We start from the raw sequence: 14,581 nt of genomic DNA on the forward strand, positions 1-14,581 counted from the left end.
CCCTACGTCAGTACCAAGGAGGATACCGATACGAGGATGTCTATCATTGAGGATGTCTATCAGATAAGCATAAAAACACCTAGGACACTCTTTATCCAGCTTAATAGCTGCGCCAATGAGACCTGTTTGAGGAGAGCTCCTAAACATATTGTGAGGGACTCCAGGAAAGGTCATTGTTAATAGTGTGTGTTCTGTGTTCTTTCTGATGCCTCTGTCCACCCTAGGTCCTACTTCCAGTTGCCTCGCCTCCTGACTGACACTTTCCTCCTCACTTTGTACCCTTCTTTTATTTTTCTTCTTTCTCAGTTGATGAAACCAGAGTTATCCTTGAATCCAGAGCCCCCAAGGTTCCAGGATCCGATTTCATCAATGCCAACTATGTCAAGGTAAGGGAAGATCATTGTAGTCGCTGAGGCATTGCGACTGCTGGATTAGAAAGAACTGATCCCACCGGGTGCACCATTAGCTCCAAGAGGCATCGGTTGACGTCCTGTTTCAGCACCTTCAGCTTTCCTCCACCTGTCCGTCCATCTGTCTCAGTCTCAGGAGGAGATGTGGCAAACAGATCTGAATTCTAAATGCATTTTTCCCACTTGACCAGTTGTGTGTGATCCTGGGCTTTGTCATCTGGTACCTCGTTTCGTTATCCTTCTGAAATATTTGGGGTACTTAGAAACAGGTAAAACTCTAGTATTGATTGCCATTTCAATAGTGGACATTAATCCACATCTGTCTGTCTTTCTGTGTCTGCAGAACCGGTTAGTGAGTCCAAACGAGAATGCCAAGACCTTCATCGCTTGCCAAGGGTGCCTCGCCGACACAGTCAATGACTTCTGGCAGATGGTGTGGCAAGAGAACTCCCGGCTCATCGTAATGACTACGCGAGAAGTGGAGAAAGGCAGGGTGAGTCCCAATCTTAAGTCTCTTTTTCACTCCACTGGACAGGCTTTGAGATATATATATATATATATATATATTTCATTTACTTCATTTAATCACACAATGGCGAATGCATTTCGGCAGCCCTCTGCCTTCTTCAGCGCCCAAAGCATCCTGTGGTCAAACGCAGTGGATAAGTCCCTCCTCTCAATCCCTTGCTGTTGCAAGCCCGCTCCACCCCTTGATGTTGAGTTCACGCACCTGTGTGAAGTCCCGAAGGTAGGGCAAGACTTCATATCCCAGAATGCAGCGTGATGAAGTCTAGGAACTGCGGTTCCGGGGTGGGACACGGAATGTCAAAATGTCATAGCGGGGAAACAGGGAACAGCATGCGCCCGACAGAACACTCAATTAGATCTTCCCATGTGGATGTGCAATTTGCAGAGTGCCTCCTCCGGTCCCCCAACACTACCTCAACCACGATATCCAAAGAGTCTATGCACCAGGGGCTGATCCACAATGTGCTCAGCCCGGCATGGGATTAATAATCTCAAAACTGCTTGCTTGCTCCCCGGTGTTCGTGGCGGGATACTGGCCATCCAACTAACGCTGGTAAAACAAGCACGAACTGCAACAGTTCAGGTCCCAGTGACGCCAGTGCCCAAACGAGGTAGGGATTTCTGAAAGGCGTCTCTGGGTGACGCTATTAATGATCCACACACTCTCCTTTGAAAAAAGAGACAGAAACCCAGGAGGACTCGGTAGGAAGCCTTCATTTAATCACACAATGGCGAATGCATTTCGGCAGCCCTCTGCCTTCTTCAGCGCCCAAAGCATCCTGTGGTCACACGCGGTGGATAAGTCCCTCCTCTCAATCCCTTGCTGTTGCAAGCCTGCTCCACCCCTTGATGTTGAGTTCACGCACCTTTGTGAAGTCCCGAAGGTAGGACAAGACTTCATATCCCGGAATGCAGCGTGATGAAGTCTGGGAACTGCGGTGCCGGGGTGGGACACGGAATGTCAAAATGTCATAGCGGGGAAACAGGGAACAGCATGCGCCCCACAGAACACTCGATTAGATCTTCCCATGTGGATGTGCAATTTGCAGAGTGCCTCTTCCGGTCCCCCAACACTACCTCAACCTCAATATCCAAAGAGTCTATGCACCATATATATATGAAAGAAAGAAAGAAAATATCATTACATACATGCGTTACATCGATGATATTTTCATCATTTGGCGAGGTAGTAAACAAGAGGCTAGCAATTTTGTGAATGCTATTAACATTAATGATGCCAACCTCATCTTTAGTGCAGACATAAGTGAGTCTAACATTAACTTTCTGGATGTTGAAGTCAAAATAGTTAATGGGGGTATAACAACAGGCCTGTTTAGGAAGAGTACGGCAGGAAATACCATCCTGCACGCGCAGAGTTTCCATCCAGGGCACACCATTAGATCCATCCCCTATGGTGAGTTTCTCAGAATTCACAGAACTTGTAGTTCATTAGAACTAAGGAACCTCCACCAAATGGAAGCGATGAGAAGGATGGAAGCGAGGGGCTATAAACCAAGTGCTCTTAGATGGGCAATGGATAAAGCTAATAAAGTGGATAGGTCCAAACTTTTGCAGGCCCCCAGCAAACCCACGTCTGTTATTGACAATACAGTTGGCAATAGTAATCCCATTAGATTGATTACAGGTTACAGTCGACAGGCCAACCAAATTTCCAGAATGGTCAGGAAACAGTGGTCAGTTATCCTTACTGACCCAGTTTTGAAACAGATCATGCCCAACAAGCCTGAAATCACCTATAGGCGAGCTTACAGTATGAGGAATGCTTTGGTCTCTAGTTCCCCCGAGACTGCTAGCAAGGCAGATTGGCTGTCATCACGGAAGGGTTTCTTCCGTTGCATATCCTGCAGGGCGTGTAAATTTGGAGTAAACACCAAATCTTATATGACCCCTTTTGATGACAAACCGATCAATTTAAGAGCCTATTTCAATTGTAAAACAGAGCTAGCTATCTATGTTCTCACTTGTACGTGTAATTTGAGGTACGTCGGGAGCACTAAGTTACCCGTGCACCAACGTATCCTTCAGCACCTGAGAGCAATAGTTAACTGTGATAAAAGCTATCCAGTAGCTCGCCATTTTGACCAATTTCATAGTCGTAACCTTTCCCATTTGAGTTATTTTGTAATTGATGCAGTTAAGACCAGCAAGAAAGGGGGAGATTATGAAAAACGTCTAAGGCAGTTGGAGTCCCTTTACATAGTTCGCCTTAATACCAAGACCCCGGGAGGTTTGAACATGGGGGAAGATCTGAGTACTTTCCTGTAATATACTTTCTGTAATATACTATCTGTATGTCATTCTTCTTTTCACTCACGTTCCTTGGTCCCCTCAGGCATTCTGTATAACCATCACTTAATTTGTCGCTTTGCTTGATTTGTGGACATATGAGTATTTATATGCATCTGCATATTTTAATTCACTGAAACAGTTTTTTTGGAATTTTTTTATTCCCTTCACATGTTGATGTCCGCTCTGTGATATATGCAGGACATCCCAGCACTCCCTCACCATTTAGTTATACGTTTTTGTATCTTTTTTAGGCGGTAGAGTAATTCTTTGGTTGTATAGGTGATATTATTATGCGCCAGCATTCAGATTAGTCAACTTAACTGGGGTAACCAATTCTAGTGTGTCTATTTGATATAGAATCGCCCACAACCTGAGATCAGTGCTGCGGTACGAGATATACACTTGCAAGGACTTGATTTCAAATTTTTTTTTTGGTGTATATATATGAAATGCATAAATCAGTTATTACGTATTTGCATGTTTTAATAATTTTGCGTATTTGTACATGAATTGTTTACAATAGATCAGGCAGCTAAGCATTTGCACTTTATTATATACATACATTTTTTATTTCAGTGTATATACTACTGTATTTGTACAGTTATTAAGTGGCGTATTTGCACAACAAACTATTCTTGCGTATTTGCACATGGAAAATGTTTACATAAATGTACTCCTTGCATAAGTTATAAAAAGCTACACCGCAGGCGTTGTAAATATGGGTTGATTCTCTGCTGTATATATCTTCTAATGTATGTGTACAACTACTTTGATTTTGGACCCGTTGCAATATGGCTGAACCATTGATTGTATTCAAAGTACTAAAGGTTGCAGCTTTAGTCCTTCTTCTAGTTCAATGTAACTGATTGAGGCAGTTTGGCGCGTTTTAAACAATCAACCAATGTATATAAACCTTGTATATACCGCTTACCCGCTGACAGTGAGCAAGGGCGTTCACGCCCGAAACGCGTCTGTTTGGCAGTGTGTTGCACCTCTGCACTTTGATGAAATAAAGGACGAAGAAAATACCTTTAAAGTCTGGCTGTGGATTTATCCATTTGTGTCTGCGCACTGGGTTTGTTGTGGAAGCGCCGCAACCTCCGGTTGGAATCTATATATATATATATATATATATATATATATATAATCAGTGGCGGCAGGTGACATTTGAAAGTGGTGAGCGTAAAACAATTGTCGTAATCCACTGTGGCGAGCGTAGCGAGCAAGCTAGAACCACCTACTGGGGTTCAGGGAAAATTTTGAAGAAAGAGTGGGCAAATGGTGCATTTTCAAGCAACTCCAATATGCTCCAACCTCAAATGGGCCCTGAGCCCTAGACTCCGGGAACCCTACCAGGTCTCAAGCCTAAACCCTACAAAACCAGCCTCGGCCTTTTCTATTTTTTGGCTTTGCTACCGTTCATGAACTCTATATATGACGACTCCCCATTGCAACGGATTTAGACAAATGGGTGGTAACACAAAATAAAGAGGTGCACAAATCAACTCCCACATATAGTTACCACCTAGATGGAACAGGCGTTGCCTTCAACATGTAAGTAAAATTACATTTGAATTTGGTAAAGTAAACAGCCTTTTATCATTTGGAGGATGATATGATTGAGTAAAAATAATTATGTAAAACTAACCCCTATTTTTGACAGCGCTTAGGAGCAACAAAACAGTAACATGAAGAGCTCTACTTGTTATTATAAAGCTATCGTGCAAATTTATGATATACGAAGCCTCTAAGAGATACACAAACGTCACTTTAAAGTCTTAATAGAACGTGGAGTCCTCCCTTCACTCCCACCGCCCCACCTGTTGTCAATAGCCAATTCTGTAAACTTGCATAGCCATGGTCCGAACACCAAAAGAGATGGCCACGTGGAAGCTGGTGCCTATCTTCGAGGGATGAGCGAGCAGCAATACCATGAAAAGCGGATGCTCACCAGGCCATTGTCTCTGCATTAGGGCTGGGCTGTCTTTTGATAGTTTTAGTGTATGTTGCACTGGTAGAAAGAAGTGTTCTTCGCACATTTTGTTACAGCATAGAGTGAGTGTATTAGTGTTACAAGTTACACACACGGTTCAAGTACTTATATAACACTAAACCCTACAAGTAATTACTGATGATTCCAGCTCAGCCTCCAGGTCCCATCCTATCCTTCCTTCGGATACTAGTGGGATACGGGGAAGGCACGCTCTACAGACCGACAACATTCCATGCACCAGAACACTCAGACATTCCAGTGTGTAGGACACTGCAGCACATTAATTTTTTTATGACTTTTCACGTCACTCTGACTGATTTCTGATGATGTCTGACAATTGTTGTGTTGCCTGAACCAGCATGTCGAACAAAGGTAGAATGCTTCTACCCTTTGCTTCACATGTTCGGTCTGAGGATTTATATGGTCGCAGTGCTGACCTCTGAGAATGAAGGCCTGTGTGAGATTTTTCTTGTCTGCTTAGATATGAGGTCATTCAGAATGGGAGTGTTCACTGAAGGTTCAGGAGATCTGGATCTCTGTCAGAATTTCATGATAGGTACGTAAGAAAAATCTACATACAAGGAGAGACAGTATTTACAACGCGGTCAATACCTCGCATTACCATTAGCACACATTTTTTACAACGCATATGACTTTACCATGCCTGTCTTTACCATGCAAATGTTTACCAAGCATATGCCTTTACAACAAAAATAAAAGTAGTGCGGAGGTAAGTGTATAATATCGGAATAAATAAATATATATATATATTTATATCAGGATTGGGGCCCCCGGTAAAATGGATTCCTTGGCAAATATGAAACGGAGGGGGCATGATCCGCTCTCTAGTGCACACCAGCACAAATGGTTTTCCAGAGCAATGTGGCGGCATTAGATGGAGCAAGGGAGATGAGAGAGGTATTCCTCTCTTTGGCAATACCGCAGGAAAAGCACCTCTACGAGCATTGCAGGACACTGTTCAAGCACTTTGCAATTTTTAAAAATCATGGAATGCCAGAGCAAAAGCAGCTCTAAATAATACCACCTTGGCCGTAGAACTGCATGTGTCCGGCAGGGCGAGGAGCACTGCTGACAAACGTTCCAAACCTATCGGTTTCCTAACATCAGCGGTGGGTGCCTGCAAGCGCCGCCATCCTTTCAATGCTTTTTGAACTAGGAAGCTGTTTGTCGGATCCCTGACTCCCTTGGCACGTGCGAAAAAGGAGACTGCTGCTTTGTGTCTGCTAGCTGTCACCGCCGTGCGCCCTTCCTTATGTAATGTGCTCATGTACCTATTGAAACTAGCCTCTAGGTCCCACTTGCTCTCCCAATCATGACCCAGAAAGTTACAGTAAGACCTGAACGCCACTTCGTAAGCTGTCCTTGTCTTTGGCGCTAGGCTGGTTGCCACGAGGTCTTGTAGTTGGGGGCACCAATCTGCCAGAGAGTCGATGGGAAGTGAGCTGGGGATGCCTCTGCAGCCGTTATGTGGTCCCTGAATACCTGCATCTTAAAGCGAGAAAGGGCATCAGCTGCGTTATTTAAGACCCCTGGGACATGCTTGGCCCTGAAATGTATATTCAATCTCATGCAACATAGCTCAATCTCTTTCAACAGGCGCAGTATGAATTGACACTTTGCCGCCTGCTGATTGATGCATTCCACCACGGTCATGTTATCCGACCAGAAGATCACCGAGCGATTGGCCAATTCCTCAGGCCACACTTTCAATGCCACCCAGATTGGGAAGAGCTCAAGGAACCCAATGTTTGTAGTCAGCCCGCTCTCTTCCCACCAGCCAGGCCATTTCTGCGCCACCCACTTCTTGCCAAGAATAGCGCCAAACCCCACACTGCCTGCAGCGTCAGTCCATAAACCTAACTCAGCTGAGGACAGCGTGGGGGCACCCCACAGCACTTTGCCATTGAAGTCCTCCAGAAATGCAATCCATATCCGCATGTCCTGGCGAACCTCAACAGACAGCCGTGCGTGATGATGCTTTTCCCGCAGACCCTTCATGGCTTGTGCAATTGAGAGGGGAAACGGGCGTGCCATGGGAATCACTCTCAATGCAAAGTTTAGCTGACCCATCGTCTGCTGCAACAGTTGTAAAGTGACTTTCTTTGTCTGCAAGCATAATTCCAGGGTCGACCTGAACTTTTTGATTTTGTCTGTGGGTAACCTGAAACAGCCTTCCACGGAATCTAACTCAATTCCCAGAAATTCTAGACACATCAATGGCCCTATCGTTTTCCCCTGCGCCAGCGGGACCCCGAAAATACGCATGAGCATGCAAAACTCCTGCAATGCCCACGCGCACTCCTGTGAGCCCGCCGGACCCAGGAAAAGAAAATCGTTTAGGTAATGCATGACAGACTTGTGGCCCGTGGATTGTCTCAGTACCCACTCGAGGAAAGAGCTGAATTGCTCGAAATAGGCACATGAAATAGAGCAGCCCATGGACATGCACATATCCATGTAGTATTTACCTTCAAAGGAGAAACCCAACAGGTGCAGATCCGCCGGATGCACAGGGAGAAGTCTAAAAGCTGACTCACTATCTGATTTGGCCATCAGTGCCCCAGGGCCCAAAATCCTCAACATATCAACCGCCTGGTCAAAAGATGCATATTTCACACTACAAATTGACTCATCAATTGCATCATTCAAGGATAAACCCTTTGGTGCCGACAAATTGTGTATGAGCCTGTACTCACCCTTTTCCTTCTTTGGTACTACTCCTAAAGGTGAGCAAACAAAATTCTGCACAGGGATGTGAGGAAAAGGTCCCGCTATCCTACCTAGGAGCAGCTCCTTTTCTATTTTGTTCGCCACTACCTTGGGGTTGTTCTGTACTGACAACTGGTTCCTACATTGCGGTGTCCCAATATAACCCCCTGCTGGAATCCGGAAACCATGTGTGAAACCCTCTTGCAACAGCCTTGCAGAAGTGTGGTTAGGGTATCTATTGAGCCAAGGGATCATAGCCGTCACAAGAATAGGGGAATGCGCCATAAGTAGATGTATCCTGCTATTCTGGTTTCCTCCTCCCTCTGTTACCAGACCCATTGCCTTTTGACCGGCATGTCGTCTCTGGGTGGGAAGGATGGCCGCATAAGTTACACGCGTGCCTGAATTTGTAAGTGCCCGGTGCCCTGTTGCATGTCCCCCTATTGAAATCCCAGCAGACCCCCTTCCCGCCTGCACTACCTCTGGTCTTGTTGCCCATCTCCCTGCCCTGCGCTGGGTGAAAGGGCTGCTGAAAGGGCTGCTGGGGCTTGGGAGAATAACCTTTATTCCCGGTAGCGCTAGTACTTGCGGCCTGGCCCTTCTCAAACTGGGAATGCCAGGAAATAGAATCAACCTTGTCCCAGGCTAATGACCTGTTGAACTCCCTCGATTTCCTGAAAGCTATGTCGTATTCCTTCCATGCGTCCCCCCCATGATTCTCATGGTACATAGTAATCCTGCTCTGATAGCAGGCCATCACAGCTTGCATACCTGAGAAGCGTTCACCAATCACTGCACTATACACTGAAAAAGCCCTGATCCAATTGACGAGTGTCTCCTCCACCCTAAATTTGTACAGTTGTGATCGCCATTCGCTAGGCAACATCATATCCTTCTGTGATTTTGCATAGTCCCACTCCCTGTTGTCAATCAGTAATGAAAAAATATTAACATATTTGTCTGCCCAAATTAACTCCTTCACACTATGAGATACATGCTGCGCTAAACACTCCCCCTGGAGGGAATCGCGCCCTCGCCCAGCACCGGCAGGGCAACCTCCTTACCCCTTTCGGTGGGTTGTGTTGTGTCCACTGTCTTGGCTGTGCCCCCAGTGCTTGCTGGACCTGTTTGGGGAGAAATTGGTGCACTCGGCGTGCTACTCCCGGCCCTAGCCAACAATATTTGAGCAACCATTCTTTGGGCCTCCCCCGAGGGGTCTGCTGCGGCAGGTAACACTCCCCCGATCCCCACCCAAGGAAGTACTGCTGCTATCTGTGCTGCCAGTTCCGGCGGCACCGGTCCCGGGGCTGTGATGACCGGCGGGCGATAATCGGGACAGGGCCAAACGCTGGCGCGACTGGCGGTGGGATACCAAGGGGGCCGGGTCAGTGGGGGGCATGACAGGCGCTACTGGCACACTCCCCTGGGGTTGGGGGGCCGGAACCGGAACGCTTGCAGGGACCAGAGGTGTAGGAATTGGCGAGGTAGGTGCAACAGGCTGTACATTAGGTGTTGGACTTGGGACCCCCCGCCCTCACCGGACCTGGGTGGGCGACCACCCACTTTCTTAGTCCTGGCACGTTTGGGTGGTGTCTCAAATTCCCCCCTTGGTTTTGGGGGGCACTATGGTCCGCTTCGGCCTGCCCGACGGGCCTGCCTGGGCATCCACCCTCGCTCCCAATTCAGCCACAGTCTTGCCCAGCTTATCCTCCTTCCCCAATCGTTTATCCATTGCTGACATCCTGCGCATCATTGTTTGAAACATTAATTCAACACTCGCATTCCCTGCACCCCGTCTGGCAGACATGCTGCTCTTAACCTACACTACACAATCGGTTATTTATGAGCACACCGTGCTCTGTACCTGTCTCAGTCGGAGGCTCACGAGCTGGCCGTTGGCACCACGCAGCTGTGACCGCACACCCCAGCTAGTCTGGAGTGTTTGGGCGAGCGAACTCTAGCCCAGCGGCCCGCCAGAAGCAGAGAAATGCAGGCCTGCCCGCGTCCCCAGGATCCGCCATCCACCGTGAGCTCCAACTGCTACCCGGTCCGCAGCGATCCTTGTCTGTGGCTCCTGCAGCTCGAGCTGTTGCACCAATTACTACAGAAACAAAACAGTACACGTAAACTTCTTGCCTGAATCAGACGGGGACAGTGATATTACGTGGTTTGCCCAGGCTCATACCGCAGAGACAAACAGAAAGATGCCTATTCCATTTAAGTGAACCTACCGGATGCTGCTTAAGGAGTACAAACAAGATTAAAATATTTAAGAAAATAACATTAACTAATATCCTGGGCAGGACTCAAAAGTATAATCAATATTATGCCACTAGCAACACCCTCCGACACAGTTGGGTGTTGTGCCCGCTCATAGGGAAGGAAAAACGATTAGTCACAGAACCCTACTTTTCATCTACCCCAACTGCTGAATGTAAACTTGTGCTTCAGGGCTGCCCTGCCTCATAACAAGCCTGTTATTCAATCCCCACACTCAACATAACCGAGTCTGCCCCCAATAGGGCACGAGCTCAGTTTACTTTTGCCAAAACCTGTGGTCACCCATCCAATTACTGCCGAAGCCGACCCTGCTTCGCGGGTAAATACGATAGTAAACCACAGTTCTTCGCCCACGATATACTTCCCCACAATTTATCAGCCTCCCGCTCGCTTCGTTGGGCCGATCCTCACTCCGGGGCCCTACCCGAGAGCCCGTCACATACCTCGCGCCTTGTAGGCTTTGCGGACCACGATATACTCAGTACACTCGCTCCCTGTGTTTGTAAACTCTACCGCTTTTTGGTTGCGGCACCCAAATTATGGAACACCTTGCCTCAAGACATCAGGCTAAACCCTTCACTCCTCCAGTTCCGCAAGAGATTAAAGACATGGCTTTTTAATCAATAGCTTCCACTAAAAATCCTTTGGAGCATTTAATACCGAGCTGAAGTTATGCGAATTTGCCCAGCGCCGAGACGCCTGCGGGTATTTGTTCACGCTTTATAAATGGCAATAAATAAATAAATAAAGCCTTTGCTCCGGTCCACAGTGCGCCGCCTGGTGCTCCTGGGCCTCGGATGCAATTCCCAAACGCTCCTGTTCCCTCCGCTCGATGCTGCTGCTGAACGACTAATTTCCGACACCTGCAGGACAAAAGGAAAAATTTGTGCTCCCTCGGATCGATGGGGATGCCGACCGCCGCTCAAATTCCTCTAGACCTGCAACAAAGAAAAAGAAAAAAGAGGCCGCTTCCCGCGCTCCCCAGGCTCTTAACCCCCCCTATGCCGCAGTCCCGCCCCTTGACCCGGAAGCGCAAAACTGCTTCCGGGGCAAGGGCGGGACGCGCGAACCAACCAGGATCGACCAAAAGGGGGGGGCCGGGCCCAGCCATGTGTGCGTGGGGTCCAATTGGCCCCCCTTTTCTAAAATCATGGAATGCACTTTCAATCGTGAATAATTATCGTGATTTTTATGAGAACTAATACACCATTCAAGCATAAATAATGAAATTATCAATCTATGCACGCCTCCGATGGAATAATAAGCGCATTCTGGAACCTGTAGTGCTGAATTGGAGGCACATGACCACATGGAGACTACAAAGCACTCACCTGTGATGAAGGCGGTGACCACACTGAAACGCGTAAGGACTTAATTGAGTGCTCCTGTAACGTGTGATGCAGACGAATAAAGTCAGCTCTTCTGGAAGCCGGTGTTGGGCTCATTTTCCTTTCGGGTCAAAAACGCACATTTCCATGATCTCTGAGCCTGCCCTGCAGGATTGGGGACTCCCGGTAAAATGGTGTGTGTGTGTGGGTGTGGGTGTGTGTGTGTGTGTGTGTGCGTGTGTGTGTGTGTGTGTGTGTGTGTGTGTGTGTACGTGTGTGTGTGTACGTGTGTGTGTACGTGTGTGTGTACGTGTGTGTGTACGTGTGTGTGTGGGTTTGTGTTACTATCCTTGTGGGGACTTGGGTGTGATAACACACTCACGCTGTGGGGACTTGATTGCACTGTGGGGACCTGAACCCAGGTCCCCACAAGGTAATGTCCTTTAAATGATAAAAAATGGCTTCAGGAACATCTGTGTCAATTTTTACAACTTTTAAAAAAATTGTCTTGTGGGGACCTGTGTTTCAGAAAGTGTGTTTATATTTTTGCTCCCTCTGCCCCCATAGACAGGAGGCGGTACTGCAGTCTTAAACACACTTTGCATTTAAACACACTTTGTTCACCAGGAACACAAGTTAGCAGCAGAAAGCACAGATATTTCAAAGGAAAAGCTGCAAAACCCGGGGTTAAAACATTTTTTTCATGCAAAGTAACATTTTCCCCATTTAATAAAGTAAAACTTTATTTACATGAAAGTTTTGCATTCAGACTATTTGAGTTTAAAAATATTGTTACAAGCAATTTGGATACGATTTGAATCCCAGATTACATCACTATTGTGGTATGATCCTCAGCTGCAATTAAAGAATGATGGTACATTAAAACATGATACAATATAAACTGATCTGATCGTTTATTACAAATTTGATTACATATTAATATGCACTTTGGAATACGTTCTTAAGATGATGGCTAGATGAGTGAGTGCCTAGAGTTGCATTGTGCTAACAGCTATGCTCTCTCAGATGCCGAACTGCAGTAATGTCATGCCCACAGCAATGGGAAGTTGAATTTTAACCGAAAAAGCATGTTCTTAGAACATTAGTGACATTCCTAAAAAATATATTCAAATATTGCCATAAGTTGAAATTACATTTAATTGAATTGCTTAATATTCAAACTGTTCCTATTGCTTTACAAATTAAATCAGCTTCATTCCCATAGAGGGGTGAAGAACAGTCATATAACAAGCATTGGCAAAGCCAACAGGTATCACCTACGAGACAGCTACTGGCTTTGACAGGGTTTTTTTGCCCTGCTGTACAGCAGCATGCCTGCTCTGCCTCATGGATGAAATGTAAATAAAAACATTTTTTAAAGCAATGTGATGCAACCAAAACAGACCACATAATGACATTTATTTTTATTGCTGGCAGTAGGGTGGGGGCGTGTGAGGGGTCAACACTATCAACGGAGGGGGGGGGAAGAAAAATCATATACGCTGCCACTAGTGACCACAGTATATTAAGAAGTTTTCAGAGCCTCCTTGGCCTTATTCAATTATAAAATGCAGACTCTTATATATATTAACCATAGTGAAGTAGGTGCAGAGGCACAGAGTCCTAGTTCACCCTAATTAGTGGGTATGTTTTAAAAGCCAAAAAAGGGGAGGTGTATAGGAGACCAAATCCCTAGCTTGCGTTTGGGCTCACTGTGCCCTTTCTACTGCATTGGCACCCACACGTATTACTGTTGGACATAGTGCTTCAGCTAAGGTGCAAAGTTCTGCTGTAAAATGGGCACCCTCATGTTGATGTCCACTTCAATTTGCCCTTCCTGTGCATTTAAATATAGTTTACCTTCCAAGATGATACTAGTATAACTACAACATACTGCTGTAGCATAGGCTGTGCTCAACCACCTGCCTTATGAGTGAGAAGGTCTTCAAGTCGGAAGGGTGGAGAGGATGTGGCGTTATGCTAGAGCTGCAAACTTCAAACTCATTTCTTGACGTTAGCTTGACATCCTGTGATTCTAGTCAAATCACTTAATTTCCCTGTGCCTAAAGAAATAGTACATGACTTAACTGGTGCTCATGTAAAGTGCTTCAAAGTGGAGTGACACAAGCACAGCACTAGTGATGAATGAGGCATTAGCAGAAGTATGTGAGAAGTGGCATCTGTTGCTTCACCATTTATTTATAAAGTTGTATATTTATTTATTTAAGCAATGTGTAGAGCGCGCAAATACCCGTGGGTGTCTTGGCGCTGTAGACGGGAGAGGCAGTAGTGAAGTGGTGTGCTGCTCATTGCTATTTATTAGCTTCCTGAAAGCTGGCAGCGATGGACAGGATTTAATTTGCTGAGGGAGGGTGTTCCACAGTCTGGCCGTGGCAACAGTCAATCGTTTTGTCTCCCCAGGAGACCTTGTTTGTGCGTGGGATCATGATGAGATGGCGGTTGAGGATGGTAGGTTTCTGCTAGGTAAGTGAGCGCAAAAGGCTTTCTTTAGAAAGTCCGGACCTGTGTTAAGAATGGCCTTGAAGACCATGCATAGGGCCTTGAATTTTATGCGACTTGTGATTGGAAGCCAGTGCAAGTTTTGCACCACCAAGGAGATGGATTTGTACTTGGGGCACCTGTAATTAACCTCGCAGCGGCATTCTGTACCATCTGTAGTTAGTTAGTTAGTGATCTTTTTCTGGACATTCAGGAGCAGGCCATTGCAATAATCAATTTTGGACATAACAAGGGTGCTAATCAGGGTTTTTCCTGAGCTTGGTGGAAGGAAGGGTAGCAGTTTCTCGATCATTCTAAGAGTGTAGAAGGAGGACGAGACAATTGCATTGGCATGAGCTGAGAAAGTTAGTTTATCATCAAACATGACGCCCAAGTTTCTTACTTTCGGTACAGGAGAGGGGGAGGGGTGGAGGGCCCAGGGCAGAAGGCCACCAAGTGGGGGACCATGTTGGCTGTAGATTGCCAAAGATCATAATCTACGT

At 46.3% G+C, this 14,581-nt stretch overlaps 1 protein-coding gene across 1 annotated transcript in view; it reads left to right on the forward strand.

The window, feature by feature from the left end:
* Positions 1-14,581, forward strand: part of LOC147706435 (tyrosine-protein phosphatase non-receptor type 6-like) — a 315,590-nt gene that overhangs the window by 219,993 nt on the left and 81,016 nt on the right. Inside the window, exons 10-11 of the mRNA XM_086932941.1 lie at positions 307-386; positions 754-903. Of these exons, the coding sequence (XP_086789067.1) occupies positions 307-386; positions 754-903 (230 nt within the window). The remainder of the gene's footprint in view (positions 1-306; positions 387-753; positions 904-14,581) is intronic.

The sequence above is a fragment of the Lissotriton vulgaris genome, chromosome 7, assembly GCF_964263255.1.
Source record: "Lissotriton vulgaris chromosome 7, aLisVul1.2, whole genome shotgun sequence".
NCBI lineage: Eukaryota > Metazoa > Chordata > Amphibia > Caudata > Salamandridae > Lissotriton > Lissotriton vulgaris.